Raw genomic sequence first — 23,772 nt, forward strand, 5'->3', positions numbered from 1 at the left:
TAATTCAGTCTACAGCAGTCCCCGAGGAATAGACGTATGTGGCCAGTGGCTATGTTGACCCGGCCGTGGGGCCTCTCTGAAGGAAATCAGAAATGTGTATTCACCAGGGAACACTACAGTTAGAAATGAGTATTTTGTAAAATTTGAGGCCCTTTGGAATTCCTATGGTTTGTGTACTATAATAATTCAATAGGAGGAAGGATGAAGTCAGACCAACAGCATCATTAAAGAACTATTATGTTGATTAAATGGATGTTCGGCTGATATTAGCCACCAACTAAGAGAAACTCATCCTATTGAATTACCAGAGTAATGCACTGTCTCAAAGACTGGCTTCAATAACTCCCCATTCAGACTCAGATAAAGTCTTATGGAGAATGGGAACAATAATAGAGCTGAGGGAATGTTAGGACAATATATGGTTCAACTCTCTTTTTGCAGATGAAACACCAGCAGAGAGAAGCACAATGACTTAGAAAACCACTTAAACATGAGTCTGCAGTGTATTGTGCCTAGGCCAGCACCTTGCTCCTAGAGTAAGTCTTGTTAGCAATTACAGACCCGTAAAAAGGTGGATCCTCTAACAGTAATTGAGATCATCGGGCTGTGGGTTCAAAGTCAAGAATTCGGGTGGGTCACTGTTAGTTTCTTCCCAGGGACACCTAATCCAAGCCCCTGAGAACATGAGGGCTCTCAGAGACTAAAACTCTAACCTAGTAGGGTTTTTCGTGTGCGTGTGTGTGTGTGCGCGTGTGTGTGTCTATCTCAAAACTGTATTAACTTCTTTTCGAAGATGCTGGGGTGCCAGCAACATCCCTAGTACTCTTCTCCCTTCCTAATGCCCTCCTCACTTTCTATTTGAATCTGCCATTTCCTCAGAAAAATTAAGAGGGCAATGTCAATCAATTCAAACTAAGATGTCACTCCTGTTCTACCAATACTTACTTTTACACAAAAATAATTGTTCATTAAAACAAAAAAATAAATTCTAGCCTCCCTCCCAATATTTGAACGATGTTTTCCACCCACAGATTAGATCTTCTATGGTCTTGGGTTGTCACCGTGATTGCACTTCCAAAATGTGTATGCTATGTCATGCTACATTTTATGTATTAAGAGCACAGTGCACAGTGACCTCTCCCATGACAGAGAGAAGTAAAATTCACATAGAAGTAGTAGTGGCCACGAAAACTTGGAAAGACAGGTCTTTTCCAACAGATACTCAGGTCTCAGGGACAATCTGAAGAGTTTGACGGACTCTTTCCTTGACCAAAGTTTAATCAGGCTTAAGCCCTCTTCTTCAGCAGGCCTCCACCCTGGTCCCCTGACCACTCACCCCCGAACCTTTGGCCTGCCCAGCTCTATTTTAGCAAGAATCCTGCTAAGTCAGGTTAGAGAGAAATCACCACCCTTGATATCTGATCACCCTGGATATCTGATCAAATTTCTCATTCCCCCACCCTTGATATACGATCTCCCTAGCCTGCCTTCGGCAAGAATCCTGTTAAGTGGGTTCAGCAAGAATCCCTCTAGGTGCTTGATGTCTCGTATCAGTAACTTTCCATCTACTGACCCCTTCGTTCTGCTCCTTGGCTATACATCCCCAGCTGTCCTTTCTGTATTCCGTGTTAGACCTCATCTCTCCCCCTAGTGTGATCATCTTTACACCTATAGCAATAACCCTGTATAAAGTCTTCCTTACTGTTTTAACAAGTGTCAGAATAATTTTTTTCTTCAACAAGTTCTCAACAAAAACCCATACCCAGAATCTTTTTCTGGAATGAAAAGGGCTTCAGGGCTTCTCGGGTCACTTTTGTTGTATTGTCCACAGAGCCGAGAGTAAACAACTCCTTTGGACGTTTTGGAGAAGAAAGGTCTTTCTATACACCCACTTCGTCCAAGGGATTACATGCTTGGGATATTAAGCAACAGCTACAAAAATCAGGAAGTTCCTTCTCCATGTATATGACGAAGTTCTGGACAGGAGCCTGCTGCCAGAATACGAATATTCTTCCCCAAAGACCCCTCCTCATGCCCCTACACGCTCTTGTCGGTCTAGCCTTTCATTCCCTGAAGCGGGACGAGAACGCCTGGAGAGCTCGTCCAAGCAAGTGCAACCCGCTGGTGACTGCAAATGAGCACATGGAACTGTGCGCCCACGCTACGCTCGGTTAAAATCAATCCGGGCTCTTCCTGCCTCGTCCACGCCGAGGTCACACGCAGCACTGGAAGCGGCCTGCATCGGGCGGGGCAGGAGAAGGCCGAGGGCACGGCTGCCCAGGCCCGCCAGGGACTGCCCGGACGGCGCGCGGACCGGCCGGAAGCCGCGCCTAGAGGAGGGCCCCGGAGCTCGCGCGGGCTCCGTCCCCCGGCGCCGCCGAGGCCTGCTGACATCAGCCGCGCTCCTCCCCTCGCCTCCCAACACCCTCAGCTCCGGGCCGGACCCTCCCTCCTCCCACCACGTGTCCTCCCCGCTCCCTCCCGAGGGGCCGCGCGCACGGGAGGACGGAGAGGCGGAAAGGATGGCGCTGTGACAGCCGGGCCGGAGCCCTCGCGTCCCCACCCCGCGCCCTGGCCGCTGGGCCCGGCGGTGAGTGCGCGCGGGCGGGGGCGGCGGCGGCGCGGCCCCTCCCCCGGGTCCCGGGCGGCTGGGCCGCGGCGGGGGCGGGAGCGCCGAGGCTGCGCCGCCGCCGCCGCAGCCTTTGTTGCGGGCCCGCCGGGGAGGCGGGCGGCGCCGGCTTTCGCCGCCCGGCAGGTGCGCTGGGGCCGGGAGGGGGCCAGGTGGGGAGGGGGGCCGGGCGGAGGGGGCGGCGGAAGCGCTCCCGGCGCGGGGCCGCGGAGAAAGGGAAATGGGGCAAGATGGCTGGAGAAATCCGAACGCGCCCGGGGGCGCGGCGGCGGTGGCGCAGGCGGGGCAGGGCGGGCGGCGGCCCTGGTTGCGGCACCTTAGCGCGGGGAGGCGGCCCCTCCCACCTCTGCCCCGGAGCCGGCAGGGAGACCGCGGCCAAGTTCGGGCCCCAGCTGCAGGCATCTGAAGCCTAGACCCATCCATGCCGCGTTCGCCTATCTTTTTTGGAAATATCTAAGGAACCGGCTTTGAACTCCAGAGGGATCTTTTCTTTGGAGGTCCCCCGATGCAGCCCTCAAGATGCACCCGCACTCCACACCTAGGAATTGCCCGCGCCCGTGGAGGGCAGGAGCGCGGCCCTTTGTACTGGCCAAGAGTCAGCGAATAGAGAATTTGCAGCCCAGAGGCAATGGGTTATTTCCCTGTCGGGGTGGGCCCCAGCCGATTTCTGCACCTTTTTGGGTATCCAGGCATACCCCTCGCTATGTTAGTCACTGACTCCTGGGTTTGCAAAGTCCCTTAAGGTAGAATGACCCTATTTTCTGAACCAGCTCGTGGACAGAACCTTTGAATTTGGAAAATCCAAGCAATGGGCCTACTGAGCCAACCGCTCCGCCCATGCTTAACTGGCTTCTAGCACCCGTTCCAGTTGAGTAAGTGTCCAATCTGTGTTCAGACACCTTCACTGATAGGAAATCAGCACTCTTCCCCTGCCTCTGATTCCTGTCTGGGTGGCACTGTCTGTGAGAAAGTACTGCCTTTCTCACTGCTTAAAACCTTTTCCAGGAATATTTACCCACTGGCTGACCTCAGTTCTGCCATCCAGTCTCTACAAACCAGTCTGGGTTCTCTTCCCCAGATAGCTTTTTAAATATTTGAAGGCAGCCAGGTATGTTATCTACCCATAGCCTCTCTTATCATAATTAAACATGTCACCCTGTAGCTTCCTGGCCGACTCTGTTTCCTTACTTCCCTGCAGCGGGAACAGTGCTTGGGGCTAAAGAGGTTTGTATGTGGCTCAGCCTCCCCCATCACAGGCTTTGGGGAGGTCACAGTGACACCTGGTTTTTCTGAACCTGAATCTTGCTTGCAGAGATGGAGTCCACAGCCTACCCTCTCAATTTGACCCTGAAAGAAGAGGAAGAGGAAGAAGAGATTCAGAGCCGGGAACTAGAGGACAGCCCGGCAGACATGCAGAAAGTACGAATCTGCTCTGAGGGCGGATGGGTAAGTAAGAAGGTGTGGAGTCCACACAGCCAGCAGATGCAGGCCTGAGAGCCCAGCTTGCTTTAAGTCTCCTCCTCAGACAGACGTAGGAAGTAAAAATAGCCCAGCCCGGTGTGTTTGCATTCCTGAGAAAACAGCTCTGTGGCTTTAAAAGGCAGGCAAAGAATGGAGGAGGTGGTTATGGAAACAGTCCCTCAGCCATGTAGCTTGTCATCGTTCAATTGGAAGTCCTAGAAGCCAGGACCTTGTCTCTTGTTCACCCACTTCTCCTGCACTGTGTTTGATGCCAGGCACATTGTAGGCACCAAGTAAATGTTTGTTGACTTACTGCTGGTTGAAGGGAACCATTTTAAATAAGACTCGAGTCATTGGGTTGACATGAGAGGTTAGGCCAGTTGGTTCTGTGTGAGCACCTCTTACCGCAGTTCACACAGGAGAGCTGCCTGTCCAGCTGACCTGGATAGAGATGGTGGGCAGCAGGGAATACGGACATTCAGGGTATACACGCAGAATAGTATGATAGAGATCAGTTTATACAAATGCAAATGCAGTAGATATTTATAGTTATTCACCGTAGTTACTGGACTTGTTGGTAATTAGGCATTAATAGTAAACATTTTAAATAAGCAACAAATTGACACTCCTTTTCTCTGCTTATTTTCTGTTGTGTATAAACATTGTCAGTATACATAGTATCCTTTGCTTCCGTGAAGAGCCCCTATCCATACAAGCATGGTACTTCTAAATTGTTCCCTACCACAGGAGGGAACTGGCATGCAGAAAGATTATCTGCCTTGCCCTAAGGATACACATGAACACTGACATTTGTTCTTCAAAACAGGTCTCCTGAGCTCCACCCTTAAAGGTAATGCATTTTACCATATGTATGCTATACCTTAATTTAAAAAAAAAAAAAAAAAAGGCAGTGCAACCACAGGGTCTCAGTTTGCCACTCTAGCTGTGGATGCTGCGCTGCCTTTGTCTCATCAGTGTTCTTTGCCCACCACATCCTTCTTCCCAATTCTGATCCGAGCAGGCGTCAGGTCCATTTAGCCTGGAACAAGACCTCAAGGCAGTCGAAACTCAGGGCTTTGAGGCTAAATTGGCCAACCTAGAACATCTAAATGGAGAGCCTTGGAGAACAGGTGCAATAAAAGTGAATGTGTTGGGACAGTGAGGAAGGAGCAAGATGAAGACCAACCGTGCTTGGGTGGGGAAAGAAGGAAGTAACCAGAAGGGCTGGAGGAGGGAGTCCAGCAGCTGGTGGTGCTGGGGATTGGGCATTTGTGGCCTCCAGGCAATCAGCCATCCATCCGCAGTTACCAAGCACAGTGCTGGGCATAAAGAGAGGCTCTTTTCCTGATGGAATTTCCAGCCTTGTGAGCAAGGCAGGAAAGTAAACATAAGTAATAGTAAGCATAGTGTGCAGAGTGCAGTGGTGGAAGTCTGCAAGGATGCACCAGGAGCCAAGATCGGGGGATGCCTCATTCAGGCTGAGAACTCCGGGGCCTCCTGGACAAGGCCTAATCTTGACTGAGCAATTTTGCCCCCACCCCTGGACATTTGGCAACATCTGGAAACACTACCCCCTTTCCCCACCCCTGGATATTTGGCAATATCTGGAAACACTTTTGTTTGTCTGACTTGGTGGGGGGTGCATTGGGGACTGGGAGATCCTCCTGGTATCTAGTAGGTAGAAGCCAGGGGTGCTGCTAGACATCTACAGTGCACAGGATGCCACCCCCCTGCCACACACACACACACACACACACACACACACACACCAAAGAAGTAACTGGCCCAAAATGTCAGTTGTGCTGAGGTTGAGAAACCCTGCTCTAGAGCATTAAATTAGAAGAAAAGAATCTGTTTTTAAAATATGTATTTTGGTTATAGAGAATTATGTTAGGGTGATCAGTGAAAGCTTTTCAAGCATAAGAACTATGATAATATATTAGGATCAAATTCCATAGAATTGAAATAGAAATACAATTTTAAGTAGAAGAAATAAAAAATGTACTTCGAACTGAGTCTTAGTCATTATGGAATCAGCCAAGGGAAGGGAAGGGAAGGGGGTTGCATTCCAGGCAAGAGGACAGCACAGGCAAAAGCACTGGGGAGAGGAGCTTGGGTGCAGAGTTAGGAGCAGCTCCTGCAGCTGGAACCTGAAACTCATGGCAGGGAGTGGAAGGGGATCAGGCATAGGAGGCCAGGCCAGGGGCCAGAGCCAGCCAGGAGGACATGGAGTGCTATGCCAGCGAGTTTGAGCTTTCTCCTTAGCTCTGTGGAATGAGGCCTTAGCCCATCTTTCTAAGGGAGGCCTCAGGCTCTCTACAGCCACCATGCTCAGGCCTGAGTGGCCTGCTAAGAAAGCAAAGCTTTGGCATCAGACTTTCTAGCTCTGTGACCTTGGACAAGTTACCTAACCACTCTGTTTCCTTACCCATAAAAGTGAGGTAGTGATCCCCGTGTCCCTAGTTTAGAGGATTCAGTGAGAGAATATATTTATATGATTGAGTGTCCTATACAGTGCTTGGCACATAGCAGGCACTCCATCAGTGGATCAGTACAAACTACCCCGTGCCCCGAGATCCCTGCGTCTTTGCTGGGTAGCTGCAAGGCTTTAGCGAGACTGTGCAAGGTGTAAGCACTTTACAACATTTACCCTTTGAGATAGCATTGGAATGCCAACTTCCTGAGCAGAGCAAGGCAGTGCACACAAGCTAGAGGAAGAACACTTATCCAGTGAGCCCTTGATCTTCTGAGGAAAGGGAGGAGGGCAGGGATTGAGGGTCCCTACCTGCAAGGCCAAGAAGGGGTGTCTGGAGGTGGTACACAGACTGCCTGACTTCTCAGTTTTGCCCAGGGCCGGCCCTGTTTACCTTGGGCTGTGTTGAGCCAGATAAAAGGCCTCTGTGGAGCGAGGGGAGGCCTGCGCAGCAGGGCCTGGCTGAAGGATCGCTCCATTCTCACAGAGGCTTGCTGTGATGAGAATTTCTAAGCCACTACACTGTGCCTCTGGAGCATAATGTGGGCTTGTTTGAAGATCCTCCGTGGCTCAGTCATCAATAGGAGGAGATGAATCCTGCACCAGCCCCCAGCTTTCTTCCTGCAGCTTCAGGGCTCCTGATACCTGATGTTTTTACCAGGCCTAGAATATGTTACCCCCCCCAAGAGTATTGATGGCCCCTCTGAAATGACAGGCATAGCCAGTCCTGTTCCCATTTTATCAGCAAAGGGAAAGGGACTATAAATAGGTATGGCCTAGATCTGGAACTTCCCAGGGAGAAAGAAAGGCCAAAGAGACAGTTCTTTAAAAGCCTGGGAACTGGGAAAGGAGTGGGGTGGAAAATTCCTGGGCTGACTGGCTTTCCAGGGCGAGGAAGTCTGAGGAAAACCTGGAGACGAAGCCGTTTTACCTCATATTTCACACTTAGGGATGTTTGTCCATTCTTACTCCAAAGAGTAGATTTGGTTTTGTGACAGATAAAATTTAATGATTCTTTGAAACAGTTCCAAGTAGAACAAGAGAAGGGAAATCCAGAGATTTGCCTAGATTGTATATTCAAAAACACATTTTTCAGTGACTACTAGCTACAGGAAGTGTCCTAGGCTTAGGGAAGCAAAAAGGAGTGAGTACAGGTCCTGCTTTCAACAAGCTCAGATTTTAGTGGAGGGAGCAGACAAGTCAACCAAAAGAATTCTGCAGCGTGATGAGTGCCCCGGCAGTGTGGAGCCCAGGGCATCTCAGGGACATGTGGGTGTGCTCACAGCATGGCACAGAGTGGGCTTCCTGGGGAGCAGGGATTTGGGGTTGAGTCCTGGAAGATGGGTGGGTGTCAGCCAGACCAAGAAAGGGGAGGCCCTCCAAGGCCAGGGGAGAATATGGGCCAAGGTGTGGGGGCGTCGGGGAATGGTTGTTCAGGGAACTGCACACAGCTGAGTACAAGTGGAGCACAGAGCTGGGGAGAGTTGAGGGTTAGTCATCAGGGAGGCAGCTGTGCTTGGTATTGCTGGATCCTTGGGGTCAGGCAGTGGTGGGCCCAAAACGCAACCCCACCATTTATTGGCTATGACATTAGCCTGGAAATGAGACCTCTTTAAGCCCATATTCTCCTTGATTAAGTAGGGGCATGGTGGCATGTGCCTCTAATCCCAGCTACTAGGGAGGCTGAGGCAGGAGAATGGCTTGAACTCGGGAGGCAGAGGTTGCAGTGAGCCAAGATTGTGCTACTGCACTCCAGCCTGGGCAACAGAGCAAGACTCCATCTCAAAAAAAAAAAAAAATAGGCGTATCTACTCCTCCACAGGCCCGTTGAGGGGAATAAATGAAGCAGTTACAGGCCCTTTCCTAGTACGTGCTTCTTATGTGTGAGGTGCTGTGGAGGTGGGGAGAGAACGAGGGGGCTTCCTTGGGTCAGGGAGGAAAGGCCAATGTATGTAAGTGACTGATGGCCTGACCCCTGAAGTGGCTGCAGGCTATATAGCATATGGACACTGATTTTCTAAGCTGAGGAAAAACAGTATCATAATCACCCAGACCCAAGATACAGCTTTGGGAAATAGCTTCGAAGGCAACAATACAAAATAACCAGCCTGAAACAAGCCATCCAGTGCCTTCTTATCACTAAATAGGATGAGCTTTGGAGTAGGATTTTTAATGACTGAAGTAAGAAATACAGTTAAAAACAAAAACAGGAGGTTGGTTTGGGTGGCTCGGCTGCCTTGGGCTACTGAGGAGCCCCCTGGTGCTGGGCCAGGAAGCAGAGGAATAGGGGAGGGATGCAGTCCTTTGGGCTTTCTGCCTACCTGGTCCAGGATCAAAGTGAATGAGTTTGCTCTGGCATCTCATTACATATATTAAGCTGTAATTAGCCCTTCTTTCTTCCTCTTCATGCTCTTGTGGATTGGAAAGGCCAAGTAGGGCCCCTTCTCTCAGTGGCTCCTCCCTGGGCAGCTGTGGGTTCCAAGTCTAACACTTTCGTTAGTACCCTTGGAAATGCAGTGCCCTGGAAACCCACAAAGATCTCATGGAGGGCAGTGATCCTATTCAGATTTACAAACCCAACTCACCCCGCCCGGGGCCGAGGGTCTTTTTCTGGGGTGGGAGGGAATTGGGGGTGCGTGTGTTGGTGGAACACTTGGTCTGGGTGTGGGGGGCTTAAGTCTTGGGTCAGAGGTGAGCCGTAAGCAGCTCTCACCACAGTGCAGGAGGGTACAATGTCCCAGTGTCCTCCAACCGGTGATCATGGTAGGGAGTTAGTTTTCTTCTCAAAGTGCTGCTTACCTTATCTGAACTGACAGTGGCAGCCGCTGTGGTGGGCACAGAAGGACTGTGCTCTTGCCCTTGTTGGCCTCCAGCAGCTGTATGAATGTGGACAGTCCATTTTCCCCTGGGTCAGGGTCCCTCACCTGACCTGTGAGAGGACAGGCTGTGCTAGGCTGTCTGTAAGGTCCTGTCCGCTCTGAAAGTCTGTCTGCATGTGCCTGTTTGTCATTGTGAAAGGGCTGTTCACTCTTCCAGGTACCAGCCCTATTTGATGAGGTGGCCATATATTTTTCCGATGAGGAGTGGGAAGTTCTGACGGAGCAACAAAAGGCCCTCTACCGGGAAGTCATGAGGATGAATTATGAAACTGTCCTGTCCCTGGGTAAAGCTTTGTTTTCCTTTGTCTCCTGGAAGCTCTGAGCCCAGAGAATTGTTCCCATGCCTCTCTTCTCTGGTATATCCAGTGTCCCTATGTCCTGAACTTAGACTCTGCCTCCTCAATGTCCGTGCCCGTTTATTCCAATTTTTGATTTGGGCAGTATATAAATATTGTGTCGTCCTACTCGGCAACCCATGCTGCCTCAGAACTGCCCCCATTCAACCCCGGCATTCACATTTAAGGATAAAAACCGTATAACCTTAGAAGTGTCACCATGGATCTGGGCCTGTGCCTCACTGTTCCTTACAAGAGAAGGCAGGCGTTAATGTTACCCTGTCAGCCTCAGAAATTTGGGGACATACCCTCCCAAAGACTGTTTGCTCTTCTCCCCAACTTCCACCCCAAATTGATATCACACATCTTATCAGCAGAATGTAATCATTTGAAGAGATTTCCCAGTTTGCTTATACAGATACCAAAATGTTAATTGGATCAACAGCTGCATTCACCCTCTTCCCTGCTAAATGCAGTTCTTTTATTGTTGGTGCCAATACCGTCCCTCATTAGGAGAGATCTACCCATTCCCTTAGAGAGACATATGTTCCATTATCTTTTTTCTTGAAGTATCCCTGAGCCTTTTTCCCCTTGTTTTTCACAAAGAAGGGGAGAGTGGCTCTTAAGTATTTTAAAGTACTTATTTTGGTAGTGCTCCAGGACAGTAACACACAGCTGTTACCTATTTTATTTCCTATAAACAGAATTCCCATTCCCTAAGCCAGACATGATCACCCGTTTGGAAGGGGAGGAGGAGTCTCAGAATTCTGACGAGTGGCAGCTCCAAGGAGGCACCTCTGCAGGTACTACAAGTAAAGCAGTTCAGTGTCCATCCAGCTGGGAACATTGTGAAGTGGGATTTTCAGTGTACATTCCATGGGGTATTTAAGAGGTAGAAGGATTATGGGTTTTGGAGTTTTGAAATCTCCCTCTTTGCAGTGCTAAATGTGTGACAATGTGTTAACAGGCAACTGCTTTTACTTCAGAGCTTCCATTCTTCCTCTGTCAGCTCTGAGTAAAAAGACTCGATGTATGACCTTCTTTGTGGATGAAACAAAATGAGGCTTGTGCAGTGTTTGGTCCAGTGCACCTTCTGGCTGAACAGGGCTACCTCAGTAGCGTACCATGTGCCTCTGCAAACTAAGAATAGTGAGAGGAAGCATGCTTCCTGAGTTACCTGGCTCCCTGTCCATCTCATACTGGATAGAAAAAGCAATAGCAGTCATAGCATACATTTGAGCAAATGTATCTAAGAAGTACCTAGTCCTTTGTCAAGAAAAATGGTTATTGAGGCCGCAGTTGAATAAATATGGCATTGCCTCCAGACGGCCAAAATAGTTTTGTCTTTTCTCCGGAAGTAAGAGTTTAAAATGCCATATTTCACTGACTCTGAGACATGTTTTTCTCCCATTGCTTTACTGTCTCTGAAATTGAGAATGCCTCTTAAAATCAGTGGCATGTCATAGCTTAATTAGTAGTGTTTTCTTTCTTAGTGGCACATAATGATGCATCCTACAACTGATGACATTTTAGTTTGGGTGAGATAGGGTAATTTCCCCAAATCATACTCAACTTCTGTGACCACCTTCTAAATATAAAGTGAAACCCGGTTCCACCGTTAATGTGCAAGAACTAATTTTCTGCCTTATAAGCTTAACTTTGCTAAGTGTAGTTTTTGCTATAGGTTTTCCTGGTTCTAAAGGGATATGATTCAGGCCATGATGCATCTCTGTAATATTATATGGTAGTATGGTTAACATTTGGCTTCTCATTCACATAAAAAGTATTTTGATGCAAACATGGCCCCCAAATTATTTGGTCCAAGCTTGGTGCCTCTGTTCAGTTCCCAGCTCTGCCACTTTCTGGCTTGGCTACCTTGGTGCATTATGTAACCTCTGTAGCCTCCCCTTCTTCATCTGCAAAGAGGGAACAGTGATACTTAAGAGTTATTAAGAGAACTAGGTGTGGGTAGTCCATATAAACTGGCGTATGGATAAGGACTTAGGCAATGTTACCTGTTATTAAAGTTACTACTTTTGGTGAACTTCAGATTAAGGTATTCTTAGCATTTCAACCCCCAAAAATCAGGGTATAAGCCGTTTTACTTACTGGCATTATTTTTGCCCCTCATTATTTGTCTCCCAGAAAATGAAGAATCTGATGTAAAGCCTCCAGACTGGCCAAACCCAATGAATGCTACCTCCCAGTTTCCTCAGCCTCAGCACTTTGACAGCTTTGGCCTCCGTCTGCCTCGGGATATCACAGAGCTGCCCGAATGGACTGAGGGGTACCCCTTCTACATGGCCATGGGCTTCCCAGGGTATGACCTCTCGGCTGATGACATAGCTGGGAAGTTTCAGTTCAGCCGGGGCATGCGCCGCAGTTATGACGCAGGGTTCAAGCTGATGGTGGTGGAATATGCCGAGAGCACCAACAACTGCCAGGCTGCCAAGCAGTTTGGAGTATTGGAAAAAAACGTTCGAGACTGGCGCAAAGTGAAGCCACAGCTTCAAAATGCCCACGCCATGCGGCGGGCATTCCGAGGCCCCAAGAATGGGAGGTTTGCTCTGGTGGACCAGCGTGTGGCCGAATATGTCAGATACATGCAGGCCAAAGGGGACCCCATCACCCGGGAGGCGATGCAGCTGAAAGCTCTCGAAATCGCCCAGGAAATGAACATTCCAGAGAAAGGGTTCAAGGCAAGCTTGGGTTGGTGTCGAAGAATGATGAGAAGGTATGACCTGTCTCTGAGGCATAAAGTGCCCGTGCCCCAGCACCTGCCAGAAGACCTGACTGAGAAACTCGTCACTTACCAGCGCAGTGTCCTGGCTCTGCGCAGGGCGCATGACTATGAGATAGCTCAGATGGGGAATGCAGATGAGACGCCCATTTGTTTAGAGGTGCCGTCACGGGTAACTGTTGATAACCAGGGCGAAAAGCCTGTCTTGGTCAAGACACCAGGCAGGGAAAAACTGAAAATCACAGCAATGCTTGGTGTCTTGGCTGATGGGAGGAAGTTACCACCGTACATCATTTTGAGGGGAACGTATATCCCCCCGGGAAAGTTTCCCAGTGGGATGGAAATCCGCTGCCACCGGTATGGGTGGATGACTGAAGACTTGATGCAGGACTGGTTGGAAGTGGTGTGGAGACGGAGGACAGGAGCGGTGCCCAAGCAGCGAGGGATGCTGATCTTGAATGGCTTCCGGGGCCATGCCACAGATTCCGTGAAGAACTCCATGGAAAGCATGAACACTGACATGGTGATCATCCCAGGGGGTCTGACCTCACAGCTTCAGGTGCTGGATGTTGTGGTCTACAAGCCACTGAATGACAGTGTGCGGGCCCAGTATTCCAACTGGCTTCTGGCTGGGAACCTGGCGCTGAGCCCAACTGGGAATGCTAAGAAGCCACCCCTGGGCCTCTTTCTGGAGTGGGTCATGGTCGCATGGAATAGCATCTCAAGTGAGTCCATCGTCCAAGGATTCAAGAAGTGCCATATCTCCAGCAACTTGGAGGAAGAAGACGATGTCCTGTGGGAAATCGAGAGTGAGTTGCCAGGAGGAGGAGAACCACCAAAAGAATGTGACACCGAAAGCATGGCTGAGGGCAACTGAAGGGAAAGGGAAAGGTAACCACTCAGGAGTAGATACTCAGTGCCTTTGCTGACATGTCTGTGTTCTACAAACAAACACCTTCTCTCCATTATTTTTCTGTTTTTAAGTTCCCTTAGAGCCTACAGTGCAGTAGTACAGATCAGGGGTCCCCAACCCCCAGGCCACGGACCATACCGGTCCATGGCCTGTCAGGAACTGGGCTGCACAGCAGGAGGTGAGCGACAGGTGAGCAAGCATTACCACCTGAGCTCCGCCCCCTGTCACAGCAGCAGCATTAGATTCTCATAGGAGCACGAACCCTGTTGTGAACCGCACATGTGAGGGATCTATGTTGCAGGCTCCTCAATGCCTGATGATCTGAGGCGGAACAGTTTCATCCCAAAGCTATCCTGCCGCCCACTACCCCGCACTCCCTGGGTCCCTGCAAAAATTGCCTTCCATGAAACCAGTCCCTGGTGCCAAAAAAGTTGGGGACTGCTGGTATAGATAACAGACCATTAGCATTTTCTCCTTTATATGAAACATTTATTATTTGATTTATTTGTGTCTATTTTGCTCTGTGGCCTGGACCCAGAAACACTTGTATAATAGGTGAAATGAACAAAGAATGAGCTGCCAGAACATCTGAGAGCTGTAAAGTTGAAATTATTTGGACCCAAAGAAGCATAGTCTGACACTGTTCAGTTCACACAAAATTTTGTCTGAAAAGCCAACTTTTTTCTTTCCCTTTTAAATTATGCTGAACATTTAGGGTCAGTATGTGTAACTGACATGCTGGGACAGTTTTACTCACTTTTGCTGGCCTGTAAGACCGTGACACAGGGAGAGCACTAAGTGTGCCTTCAGTACAGTGTCCTCCGGGCCTTGGGTCTCAGTCCTGGAGCTGTCTACAGTATGCCACCAGCGAGTAAGAATAATAGCTTCTGCTTGCTTTTCCCTACGGAGTTCAGGAATTTTAAAACATCATCTTAGTCTCATTATGACCTTCACATGGGCTATGACAATAATTTCCTGTAGTCAGCAGATGTCTGAAGGAAGGTATTTTTAAACTGAATCTTTACACCAAAAAAAGAAAATAAAACAGGGTGCATATCTAGGACTCTAGTGAGTAAAGCTTGAGGGCTGAGGACAATAGGCCTGGAATTTTCTGGGTTGAGTACACAAAAGAACAGCTTTCAAAGGAAAGTAGGAATGGAGGCCTAACTGAGACAACACTAGTGAAATGACCCCACCCACCTACACCTCCAGAGAGGAGGATGAGCATGTACAGCAGGGGGGACACCCACAAAGAACAAACAATTAATTTACCTCTTCGTTCTTATCTCCCTAATTATAAATTAATTTGATCCTCCAGACAGTATTTTATATGAAGGAAGAAGCCACCTCTTTTACAGAGGACCTGAAACCGTCAACCATCTTCACACATTCTTTTTCTTTCTTTTAAAGTATAATTAGGTATTTCCATCTTCCTTGCTTTTTTCTCCAAATGAAATGCTAATGGGAGCCTTATTTTACCCACTTCAGCTATATAAGTCCATCTGTGTTTCAAAGAGTGACTTATGTCTCCTGCCTTGCTTCCAAATTAAATTGTACTCATATTGCTGAATCCCATTGTAATTCTGGGATCCCTGGAATTACAATGGAGCGAGAAGTTCTTCTATTACATTTAAAATCACCAAAATTGCTTTTTTTCCCCCTTGGGTCCTCCTTGCTTTGAGAAACCCCAGGAATCCAGCCTCCCTTTTCTGCTGACCCTGACATTGCCTGCATTGGATATCAAACTGAATTACATTGAGTTTCCATCTTTTCTTCATTTACCTTTTGCTTTTCCCTCTCCTTGTTAGATAACATTTTTGTGCACTTTTAATTTCCTAAGCTCCTTACCACCTCAGGGACATGATTAAAAACTTCTAGAAGAGGAAAGGAGAAAAAGCTATGCTAAGTTGCATTTATGAATGTTGGCCTCTAATATTGGTCATGAGCTTTTGCTCTTCTAGACTGCCACAATTCTCTCTGCAGCTCCTGAGGAAGCGATGGGAGTAGACAGATTCACAATGAACAAGAGATTTGGGAGACCAAGTGGGCATAAACTACCTCTTGTCCTCTATTTGGAAATCTGAATGATGGAATTACTATGTTTGTTAAAAGTTATACCAAAAAGCCAAGGGTTAATTCATTTAGGTTCTCTCTGTTTTCCAGCAAATGGAACTCTGATTTAAACAGCTGGGGAGGAAATTCCTCAAGATGATTATTCCTGAAAGTGTGGATGCGCTGGATGCGCAGGGAACATCAGGAAAAGGCCACGGGGCTCTGAACAGCCCGGGTCCAGACAGCAGCCTGTACATCCATCCCAGGACACAGCCCAGCCCCTCCCCACACCATACAAGGTATCAGAAAAGTCTAGGACCTATCATTTCATCAGAGACATGATCATAAAAGAAACTGCTTCTGCCCCATTTCTTGTTTTGGAGATTACTCCATCTGTCCATCAAAAGAAACCTGTAAATATGAACGAACAAAGGTTATTTCCTGGAGAAAAGACAATTTGTTCAACACCAACAAGGGACTCATCATATGGGCACAACTCTGGTGTCCTTCTGTGGAGAAAACCTCAAGTAAAGTTTTATTCTGCCTTTGAAAATGCTTCCAAAAGTAGACCCTGTCCCCACACAGGTCAAGACTACAGAGAAGGCTTTGTAGAAATGTGTTACCTATGTACGCCTACTACTTACACATTTCCTCTTTTGGAAAAATGAGATACTTAGAATAACAAGAAAATTAAGACACACTGGCCTGGTGCCAGCAGATGGCTTTTCTATAGACAAACTAGGTTAGTGTGGAAGATATAGGTTAAAATAAACTATGCTGTTTTATTTATCTTCCCAACCTGATTGGCAGCTAGACTTTTTTAGGGTCTCATTTAATGACCCTGTTTTTTTCATTGTTATATTTAATGATAGGGCAGGATTTCGTATGCAAGCTCTTGTTTCTCAGGCTGCCTGCAGAAGAAGTCGCTATAAATTATCTGTTGTCTACATGGTACAAGGCCCACTGACTCATCTGATGCTTGTTTTGTTAATTTCTTAATATTTTTATCACAGGGGCAGTGGGAGGGCTTGGGCTTTTAGCCACAGCTGTTTTAAGACTTCTGATCTCCTGCCCTGCAGGAATAGGTGGGAGGTCACTGAATTTTTACACTATAGTAATTTGCATTCCCACATAAGTTTGAGTTTACGAAAACATTCCTTTAAAGCGATCTGTGCTACAAAAAATATGCCAGGACCTCACAGACAAAGCCATTGCTAGAAATGTCATTCCAATGATCAAATCTGGAAACAGGCTGCCATAACCACTTTTTCCTTCCTGTAGACTCAGCTCACCTGTATATTAAACTGTTCTTGGCATCTTGAAACACCTATTTCTACTCAGGTACTCATTATCCTGTTACTGATTCACCTTTCTGATCCTTTTAAACCAGTTTTCCCCTAAGGGGGGAAATTTTACTTAACCTCTAGTATCTGAACAACTGTCAATATTTGAATTGTTGCCCCATTTGCTTTTACCTGTACTGTATTCTTGGTCATCTCAAATGGCATCTAAACCCAGCTACTTTGCATTCCAGAAGTTTCCATTCCCTCCAATTCCACCTAATTTTTCATCTGTCCTAGTTACTGGCTCTTTCTTCATGTCTTATTTCTCTTGCTTTGGGAGCTTAAAAGATTTTACAAGACCTAAGTTTGGGTTTCTTCCTTGGAGCCATAGTTACCCTGCCAAGAAGAGTAGAAAATGGGTTCAACTCCTGTTTCGCTCCACCAACACCTCCGTGAGTCTCATCATCAGCTAAGCGATGATGCCTTACAGGTTGCATAGCACTGGAACTTTCCTAGAGTAACGGCTCTGCTGCCAGGGTTTCTCTGGGCTCATTCTTCCACTGACTTAATTATGATCTATGCCTAACAGAGCCCCAGTACAACTATTTTGCAGAATGGCTGTTACCCTAGAATTACTATAGCACATATTGAGATACAGTTGTACTCCCTAGTAGATAGGAACTGACCCCATCAATAAACTTTGATAATAAAGACAATAGGCTATGGTGGTTTTATTTCTTTACCTATTAGCATTGTGAAAAGTTACATTCAAGTTATTGGCTACACCTTATTCTCCATCCAGTTTGGTACCAATATATTACATCTTTCAATCAAAAAGTGTTCATGAGATGCAGTGTAAGTAATATTGGTATCTGTGAAGACACAGGGAAGAAAGTGTGCAGTGGAGCAAGTTTGGCATAAATAGCTTTTTTCCTCAGTCATGTTTGTATGCTCTCAGCAGTGGTACATTACCAAAATCACATGAAAGAAATCCCATAAAGGGATCTGAATTTTAAATGAAAGTATGATGAACCCATAAGTCTTAATTATGCACTTTTAGTAAAATTAGTCCTGACAATTTACAGTGCCCATAAAGTAGTAGTCGATTCTCCAGGAATAATCTGGCAGTGTTATTTTTCCTTTTCAACCTATCAGCATTAAATGCTGAGCCACTCTCCAAGTCTGACCCCTAGACTAAGCTTCCTTACTCTTACTCTTCCTCCCAGAGCCATTTTGGAATGAGTCAAAGGCATGGTAGGACATGGCATTTACCTGTGGTCATCACTTCAGGCAATGGAAAGAAGAAGTGTTTGTCCTTGGTTGATGAGAGAAGTGGGTGATAAAGGTGATAACGTGCTAAATAACAAACCTGCACACTTGTACCTCTGAACCTAAAATGTGTTTTTTTTTAAATTCAGAACAACAACAAAAGAACATGCTAAGCGAGTCCTCCCACCTGCCTGGTAAAATACAGCCGGCCTTATCACCTGGTTTTGCACAGTGATAAATTCCTTCAGGAAAAAACAAGTTTTATTCTAAGTCTGAAATTATATGGTTTCCAACAGCTTTTTCCCTCGTTAAAATAATTATTTTTCTACATGATGCTTGATAATAAGCATTTGTTTCTTAACCTAATTAGAGAAGAGATTGCACTCAAGAGTCCCCACAGCTGGCAGTGTTGTTATATATGGAACCAGCCTTTGGTGGACAGAGTTCAGATGTTTCAGGGGCTCTTGTGAAAATGCTAAGTATTACTGTTTCTACCTTACTGCCCTGCACTTCACCCCATCTCCTCTCTTTAGAAAATGATTTCATAGGAAAATTGGCATGGAGAGCAGATAGTAGAGTGTAGACCTGAAATACATGAGGCAAAGGGAGTCTTCCAGCATTCTATGGTCCCACCAGGTGGGTAGGTGACTAGGAATTCAGGCCATGTCCTAGAGAGTAGTGAGAAGTTTTCCTGTTTGCAGTTTCCTCTGTGCTGTACATACAGCCATACAGCCTATGGAACCTGACATTGCAATGGACAGCAGGATACAGTCAAGGCTCCTGGCTGCCTCTCCATCTATGGAACTATGAAATTTCACACATATTCCCTAGGCAGCATTAAGGCCCAGGTATATGAGTAGTCCAAACCAAAACTATATTCGAGTATCAGTTCAAATTCTTCCAAGCCCTAAAAATTCTTACGTAGTTTCTCACCTAAAACTAATGGCTTGTGCCAAGAACTGAAACTAAGCTATTGAATTTATTTTTAAGAAGTCTTAATCTATACATAAGAAATTACATACCTGGCCAGGTGCAGTAGTTCAGGTCTGTAATCCTAACCTCTGGGAGGCCAAGGTGGGCAGATGGCTTGAGCTCAGGAGTTCATTACCAGACTGGGCAACATGGTAAAACCGTGTCTTTACAAAAAAAAAAAAAAAATTTTAAATTAGGCGGGCATGGTGGTGTGAATTTGTAGTCCCAGCTACTTAGGAGATTGCGATGGGAGAATCACCTGAGCCCAGAGGTCCAGTCTGCAGTGAGCCATGATCACACCACAACACTCCAGCTGGGGTGACAGTGAGACCCTATCTCAAAAAGAAAAAAAAAAAAAGAAATGACATACCTTAATTGGAATCTGCTTTTTAATCTTTCTCATCTAGTACATTATTTTGAGAAGTCTCTGCCAAGCCCTCATAAAGCAGGCAATTTTCATATTTCTGTAGAAGGCAGTATTCCTTATAATGTTTAATAAACAACAAAGTTTTCTCCCAAAAGGTTTATTTGTCACATTTAAAGTACAAAATCAAATACACAGATCCAGATATGTGAACCATATATACATATCTATACAGTCATTAGACTTTCACAAACCTATCTATACATTCTAATTTATCTATCAACACTATCCCTTAAGTGAAAAGCAACATATCTCTTTAAAAAAAGTAGGTTGTTATCAGTAACGCTATCGAATGTAAATTATTTTCACTTTATCACTTGAAACGGTAGAAACAGGTACCTCCTAGAAACTGGGAATTACCAAGCATATATCCAATTTGTATAGATTTCTTAAAATACATTCTATAGGAATAATTAACTGAAGAAACCGCCAATCTAAGTTTTTGGGCATATTTAACAAAACGAGTCATGGGAAGACAAAGTTAATTAATTGCATTACATGAGTTTTGTTTTGACTTTGGTTTTAAATGCAAAGAGGGGCTTTATTTTGTTTAGTACACAGAGCACTTCCAAGTCATATTTCCTGTGGAGTTATAGTGATAAATTTCTCAGGGGCTACCTATCGCTATTAAAATTTCAACTGGTCACTAAAGGAGGTATCTGATTTTTAACACTGTGTAGGTTATTTCAACCAAAATGCAAGAACACATTCTTTAGGAGAAAGGCAGAAATTTTGGACTTCTAGATACAGAATGTATGATGTCACTGAACACACAGATATCCTGCTGATCGGGGGATTAAGTTACAACAGCTTCTTTGTTCTCGGATGTCATCTGTCTTACATGCAGACCACAGGACACTAAGCCTCAGGTACCTAAATATCTCCACTCCAGGCACAGGATTTCATTAGTGCCTGCTCCCACAACTGGGAACACATATATACAGAGATGGGTCATTACCAAAGATTTATATTAATGGCTTCACAATAGCAACACAAAATGTACTCAATGTCACATTTCCATAGGAAAGGTTATATATACACTATACACTTCAGCCTTGAAATGTGGACCCAAAAAACATTCAATTTTCAGTAATCAATGAATTTGGTGAGGGTCCCACACCCTCAAATCCTAATTTAGCACAGCAAAAGCCCCTCCTTGGCTGCCAAGCGCTGGCGGTGAACTTTGTCTTGCTGCAGCTCTTCATGATTTGGATGCCAGAGTTTCGTGATGATCCTTTCAATGTTAAGGGCATAGACAGTATGTGTAGGGATGACTTCCCTGTGCACCTGGGATTAAAAAATTAACGTGTGTCCAATTATACTTCAGTAGACTTATTTTTCTGACATATAAAAGGGTTTACATCAACAAAATATACACACCACCTATAAACTTTCAGTCAGACAATAAAATGAATCACCAATTACATAACAATAAAATAAGGAAATAACAAGCTTCTGAAACAGGAATAGGAGAACAAGGGATTTTTTTTCTTTTCTTTCTTTATTGGGGAGATAGAAGATGGGCTCAGGATTTGAAAAATGAGGCTAGTATTAATAATGGCTTTTATAACAGACAAAACTGAAAAACACGAAGCCAAGAAGTGGAAAAACCCAGTGAATACCTTTGTAGACTTAAAGAATCTCTTAACCTACCCATAAATCTAGGTAAAGTTTAAGGAGCCAAGACTTACCTGCAAAGCTTCAAAAAGGTCGTACATGTTCACCGGAGGCAAAGATGCAGGTAGAGTGTCTCCAGAGCACGCCAGCAGGAGTGCAGCCTGCTGCTCAGCATCATCAGGGGGTGGGTGAGAAGCTGGATTCTGACCAGCACAGGGAGCAGTAAAAGCTGGAGGGCTGAAAATAAAAATTTCAGAAATAGTCCCAGCATGGAGATAACTGAGCAAGGACAGGAGTGGCCTGCTAGAATCTTATTTAAAAAATCTTTAATTGGATTAGAAATCCATTCAATGTCTACTCCTGTAGACATGAATAGTCTGTAATTTTAATTTTTAAAGGCTGGAAATAAAACATAATACAACTATATTTACCCTCCTTCTTCTACAATGTTAAAATACTTACCTAGCTCAGGACACTGAACTTCCAGTTGAAAAAACTAATAGACCTAACTACAGGAATATAACATTCAAAACAAATAACGTAAAGAGGGAGGTGAATGGTACTGGAGACAACTGGTTCTAAAATAAATGAGAAGAAAAGAAGACATAGCACAGAAGCAACAGGCAAAAATGGTGAGTGGGGAAAATTAATCCAGAACCTGCCAATTTCCCAAAATAGCGCTAGATACAAACTGAGAAGTCAGACATAGTTTTTACTTCATAACCCAGTAGGAGGTATACACAATGCTGAGGACATATCTAGAGGTAAAACAAAAGAGTAAAGCAGTAACTCAGAGGAAGGCACAGTGGAACGTCAGCGTGGGACTGAAGCATCAGACAAAAGCAGCCCTGTTACAGTAACAAGTGGCCAATAGAAAGGCAAAAGCCCTCAGAGACTGGCCAGCAGGGCAAAGAGGGCTTGGGAGTCCCGCCAGGGCCAGACGCTGCTCCCAGCATCACCCACTACAAGAAGCCACTTTTGGGGATTTGTTTTTTTCTAGAGAAGAATGATCCCAAACAGACAGGCCTGAATGTGATTCAGACAATAAATCACCACATATGGCAATCTAAACAGTGAAACCAGTTTAAGATGGGTTAAAATAGGCCCATGACCCCTGTAAAGGTCTTCAGAGTCATGAAATGGGCACTGGCACAAACTCCCACATGTGGTATCAACACTCTCTCTATCCAGCTCTCTTAGCTTTCCCACCTACACCTCCTGCCTTCCCTTCCTGTTACTTCACCAATCACCCTGCCACCCTTCCCAGTCATACATACTTTTTTCTCTGAACTTGCAAGTCCCAGTTATCTCTTTACCTCTCTTCTCCCAAACGAACCAGATATGCAAAGTCCAGCAAATCACAAGAAATTCAAGTCACTTCAGTAACCATACAGAAAATTACATTACTGTTTTTTTTTTTCTTTTCCCAAAGGCTTAAAATTCAGACTAAATTCCCTTTGGGGGAAGTGGAGGACAAAGGGAGATGGAAGCATAAGAAAGACAACACAGGGATGAAGGTAATCTAGGTTGTTTCATAAAGGGGTGACTCAGAACATAGAGACACCCTGAAGCCCTCAATGGGAAGAGGACACAGGAATCCCAGAGGTGAGCTGAGAGACCATGTCTGCACAGCAGGAGGCCAAAAGCAAGTGATGACACCAGGCACAGGCCACTAACTTGAGCTATGCCTACAAGAACCAGATGAGGGCCTGGAGAAACATCTACCACTCCTCCTCCTCCCACCACCAAGACACCCAGCTGTGACCCAACAATCACAGGCCCTGCCTCTAAATGAAAGCAGGCTCACGTCCCCACTGGGCAGGTGATGCCCCACAGGAGCCCTCAGGATGCACCGCCTATGCACTACTCCATTGCACCTAAGAAAGTCGGCGCGGGGATACAAGCACATTAAACCCGCATGCAGCAGCCAAACTCTGCAACTTCACTTCTCATAAAAAGGGTACCAAAATAATTCACTAGATCTCAGGCAAGTATAGGACTTTAAAAAATAAAATTGTACTCCTATTAAAGGTACTTTAAACCTATGAAAACAATCAATTATTTAACAATGGTCTATTACATAAGAGGAGTATAAACTACTAGCAAAAGATGGAACAAAATCACAAGAAACTTCATTTACCTTTCTATTAAGTTGTTGTAAGCTACTACACTATTCTTCAGGTATGGCTGCGGGGTCACGTTACTGCCAAAGGCATATTTAAAATGACCATCTCGTAACCGATAAGCTTTCCTTCTTGACACAACTGACGTCAGTATATCTTTAAGGTGATTCTGTAAAAATAAGAAAAGAAAAATAGCATGATATCCTCTTTAAAAGCAAATCATAAAACTTCCATTGACCAAAAAAACACTTATTAGCATTTAGATGGAGATACAGAATAGGTTAGTATATGCTAGAACCAAATGAATGTTCACATGAAGAGCCACGGAGCCACACCAAAGGAGTAGGAGGGTATGGGAAAGAGGGGGACATGCTTATTTTCATGTATTAATAGTTCTCTTTAAGACAGGCTTGCTATACATGAAATTTGAAAAGTCTTTACATCTCTAAATTGAGTTTTAGATGGCTTTAAAAGAAGTACACAAAAATGCCTTTTTTTTTAGATGGATTCTTGCTCTATTGCCCAGGCTGGAGTGCAATAGCACGATCTCAGCTCACTGCAACCTCCGCCTCCCAGGTTCAAGCAATTCTCCTGCCTCAGCC

At 45.7% G+C, this 23,772-nt stretch overlaps 2 protein-coding genes across 6 annotated transcripts in view; one reads left to right on the plus strand and one right to left on the minus strand.

The window, feature by feature from the left end:
• The first annotated feature begins 2,311 nt into the window (after nucleotides 1–2,311).
• Nucleotides 2,312–17,481, plus strand: POGK (pogo transposable element derived with KRAB domain). Of its 3 annotated transcripts, none has more exons than XM_063625044.1 (6): nucleotides 2,321–2,590; nucleotides 3,942–4,075; nucleotides 9,600–9,726; nucleotides 10,482–10,580; nucleotides 11,923–13,408; nucleotides 15,594–17,481. In XM_063625044.1, exons 2-5 carry the CDS (start codon nucleotides 3,944–3,946, stop codon nucleotides 13,392–13,394), a joined length of 1,830 nt encoding a protein of 609 aa, XP_063481114.1. In that variant the 5' UTR covers nucleotides 2,321–2,590; nucleotides 3,942–3,943; the 3' UTR covers nucleotides 13,395–13,408; nucleotides 15,594–17,481. The 3 variants fall into 3 exon arrangements, with proteins under 3 accessions (XP_063481116.1, XP_063481114.1, XP_063481115.1); XM_063625045.1 differs by lacking the exon at nucleotides 2,321–2,590 and adding an exon at nucleotides 2,629–2,755; XM_063625046.1 differs by lacking the exons at nucleotides 9,600–9,726; nucleotides 10,482–10,580 and having other exon boundaries at nucleotides 2,312–2,590.
• Nucleotides 10,224–23,772, minus strand: part of TADA1 (transcriptional adaptor 1) — a 29,210-nt gene continuing 15,661 nt past the window's right edge. The window contains exons 6-11 of one of the 3 annotated variants that reach the window (XR_010117434.1): nucleotides 23,188–23,339; nucleotides 21,122–21,284; nucleotides 19,266–19,338; nucleotides 19,057–19,170; nucleotides 14,188–14,331; nucleotides 10,224–13,310 (exon numbers count right to left, since the gene is read on the minus strand). Coding sequence is in view for 1 of the 3 variants with exons in the window: in XM_063625047.1 (XP_063481117.1) it covers nucleotides 20,565–20,717; nucleotides 21,122–21,284; nucleotides 23,188–23,339 (468 nt within the window). In the remaining 2 variants the exon portion in view is untranslated. Of the gene's footprint in view, nucleotides 13,311–14,187; nucleotides 14,332–19,056; nucleotides 19,171–19,265; nucleotides 19,339–19,514; nucleotides 20,718–21,121; nucleotides 21,285–23,187; nucleotides 23,340–23,772 lie in introns of those variants that run through there. The other 2 variants (XR_010117433.1, XM_063625047.1) reach the window with 2 other exon arrangements.

This window comes from Symphalangus syndactylus, chromosome 12 (assembly GCF_028878055.3).
Source record: "Symphalangus syndactylus isolate Jambi chromosome 12, NHGRI_mSymSyn1-v2.1_pri, whole genome shotgun sequence".
NCBI classification, from domain to species: Eukaryota; Metazoa; Chordata; class Mammalia; order Primates; family Hylobatidae; genus Symphalangus; species Symphalangus syndactylus.

Bases quoted from the DNA above. Each gene is read 5' to 3' on its own strand.
- POGK (XM_063625044.1), top strand. From the start codon at position 3,944: ATGGAGTCCACAGCCTACCCTCTCAATTTGACCCTGAAAGAAGAGGAA. The intron at 4,076-9,599 runs GTAAGTAAGAAG...TCACTCTTCCAG, and splicing joins TCTGCTCTGAGGGCGGATGG to GTACCAGCCCTATTTGATGA. The intron at 9,727-10,481 runs GTAAAGCTTTGT...TCCTATAAACAG, and splicing joins TGAAACTGTCCTGTCCCTGG to AATTCCCATTCCCTAAGCCA.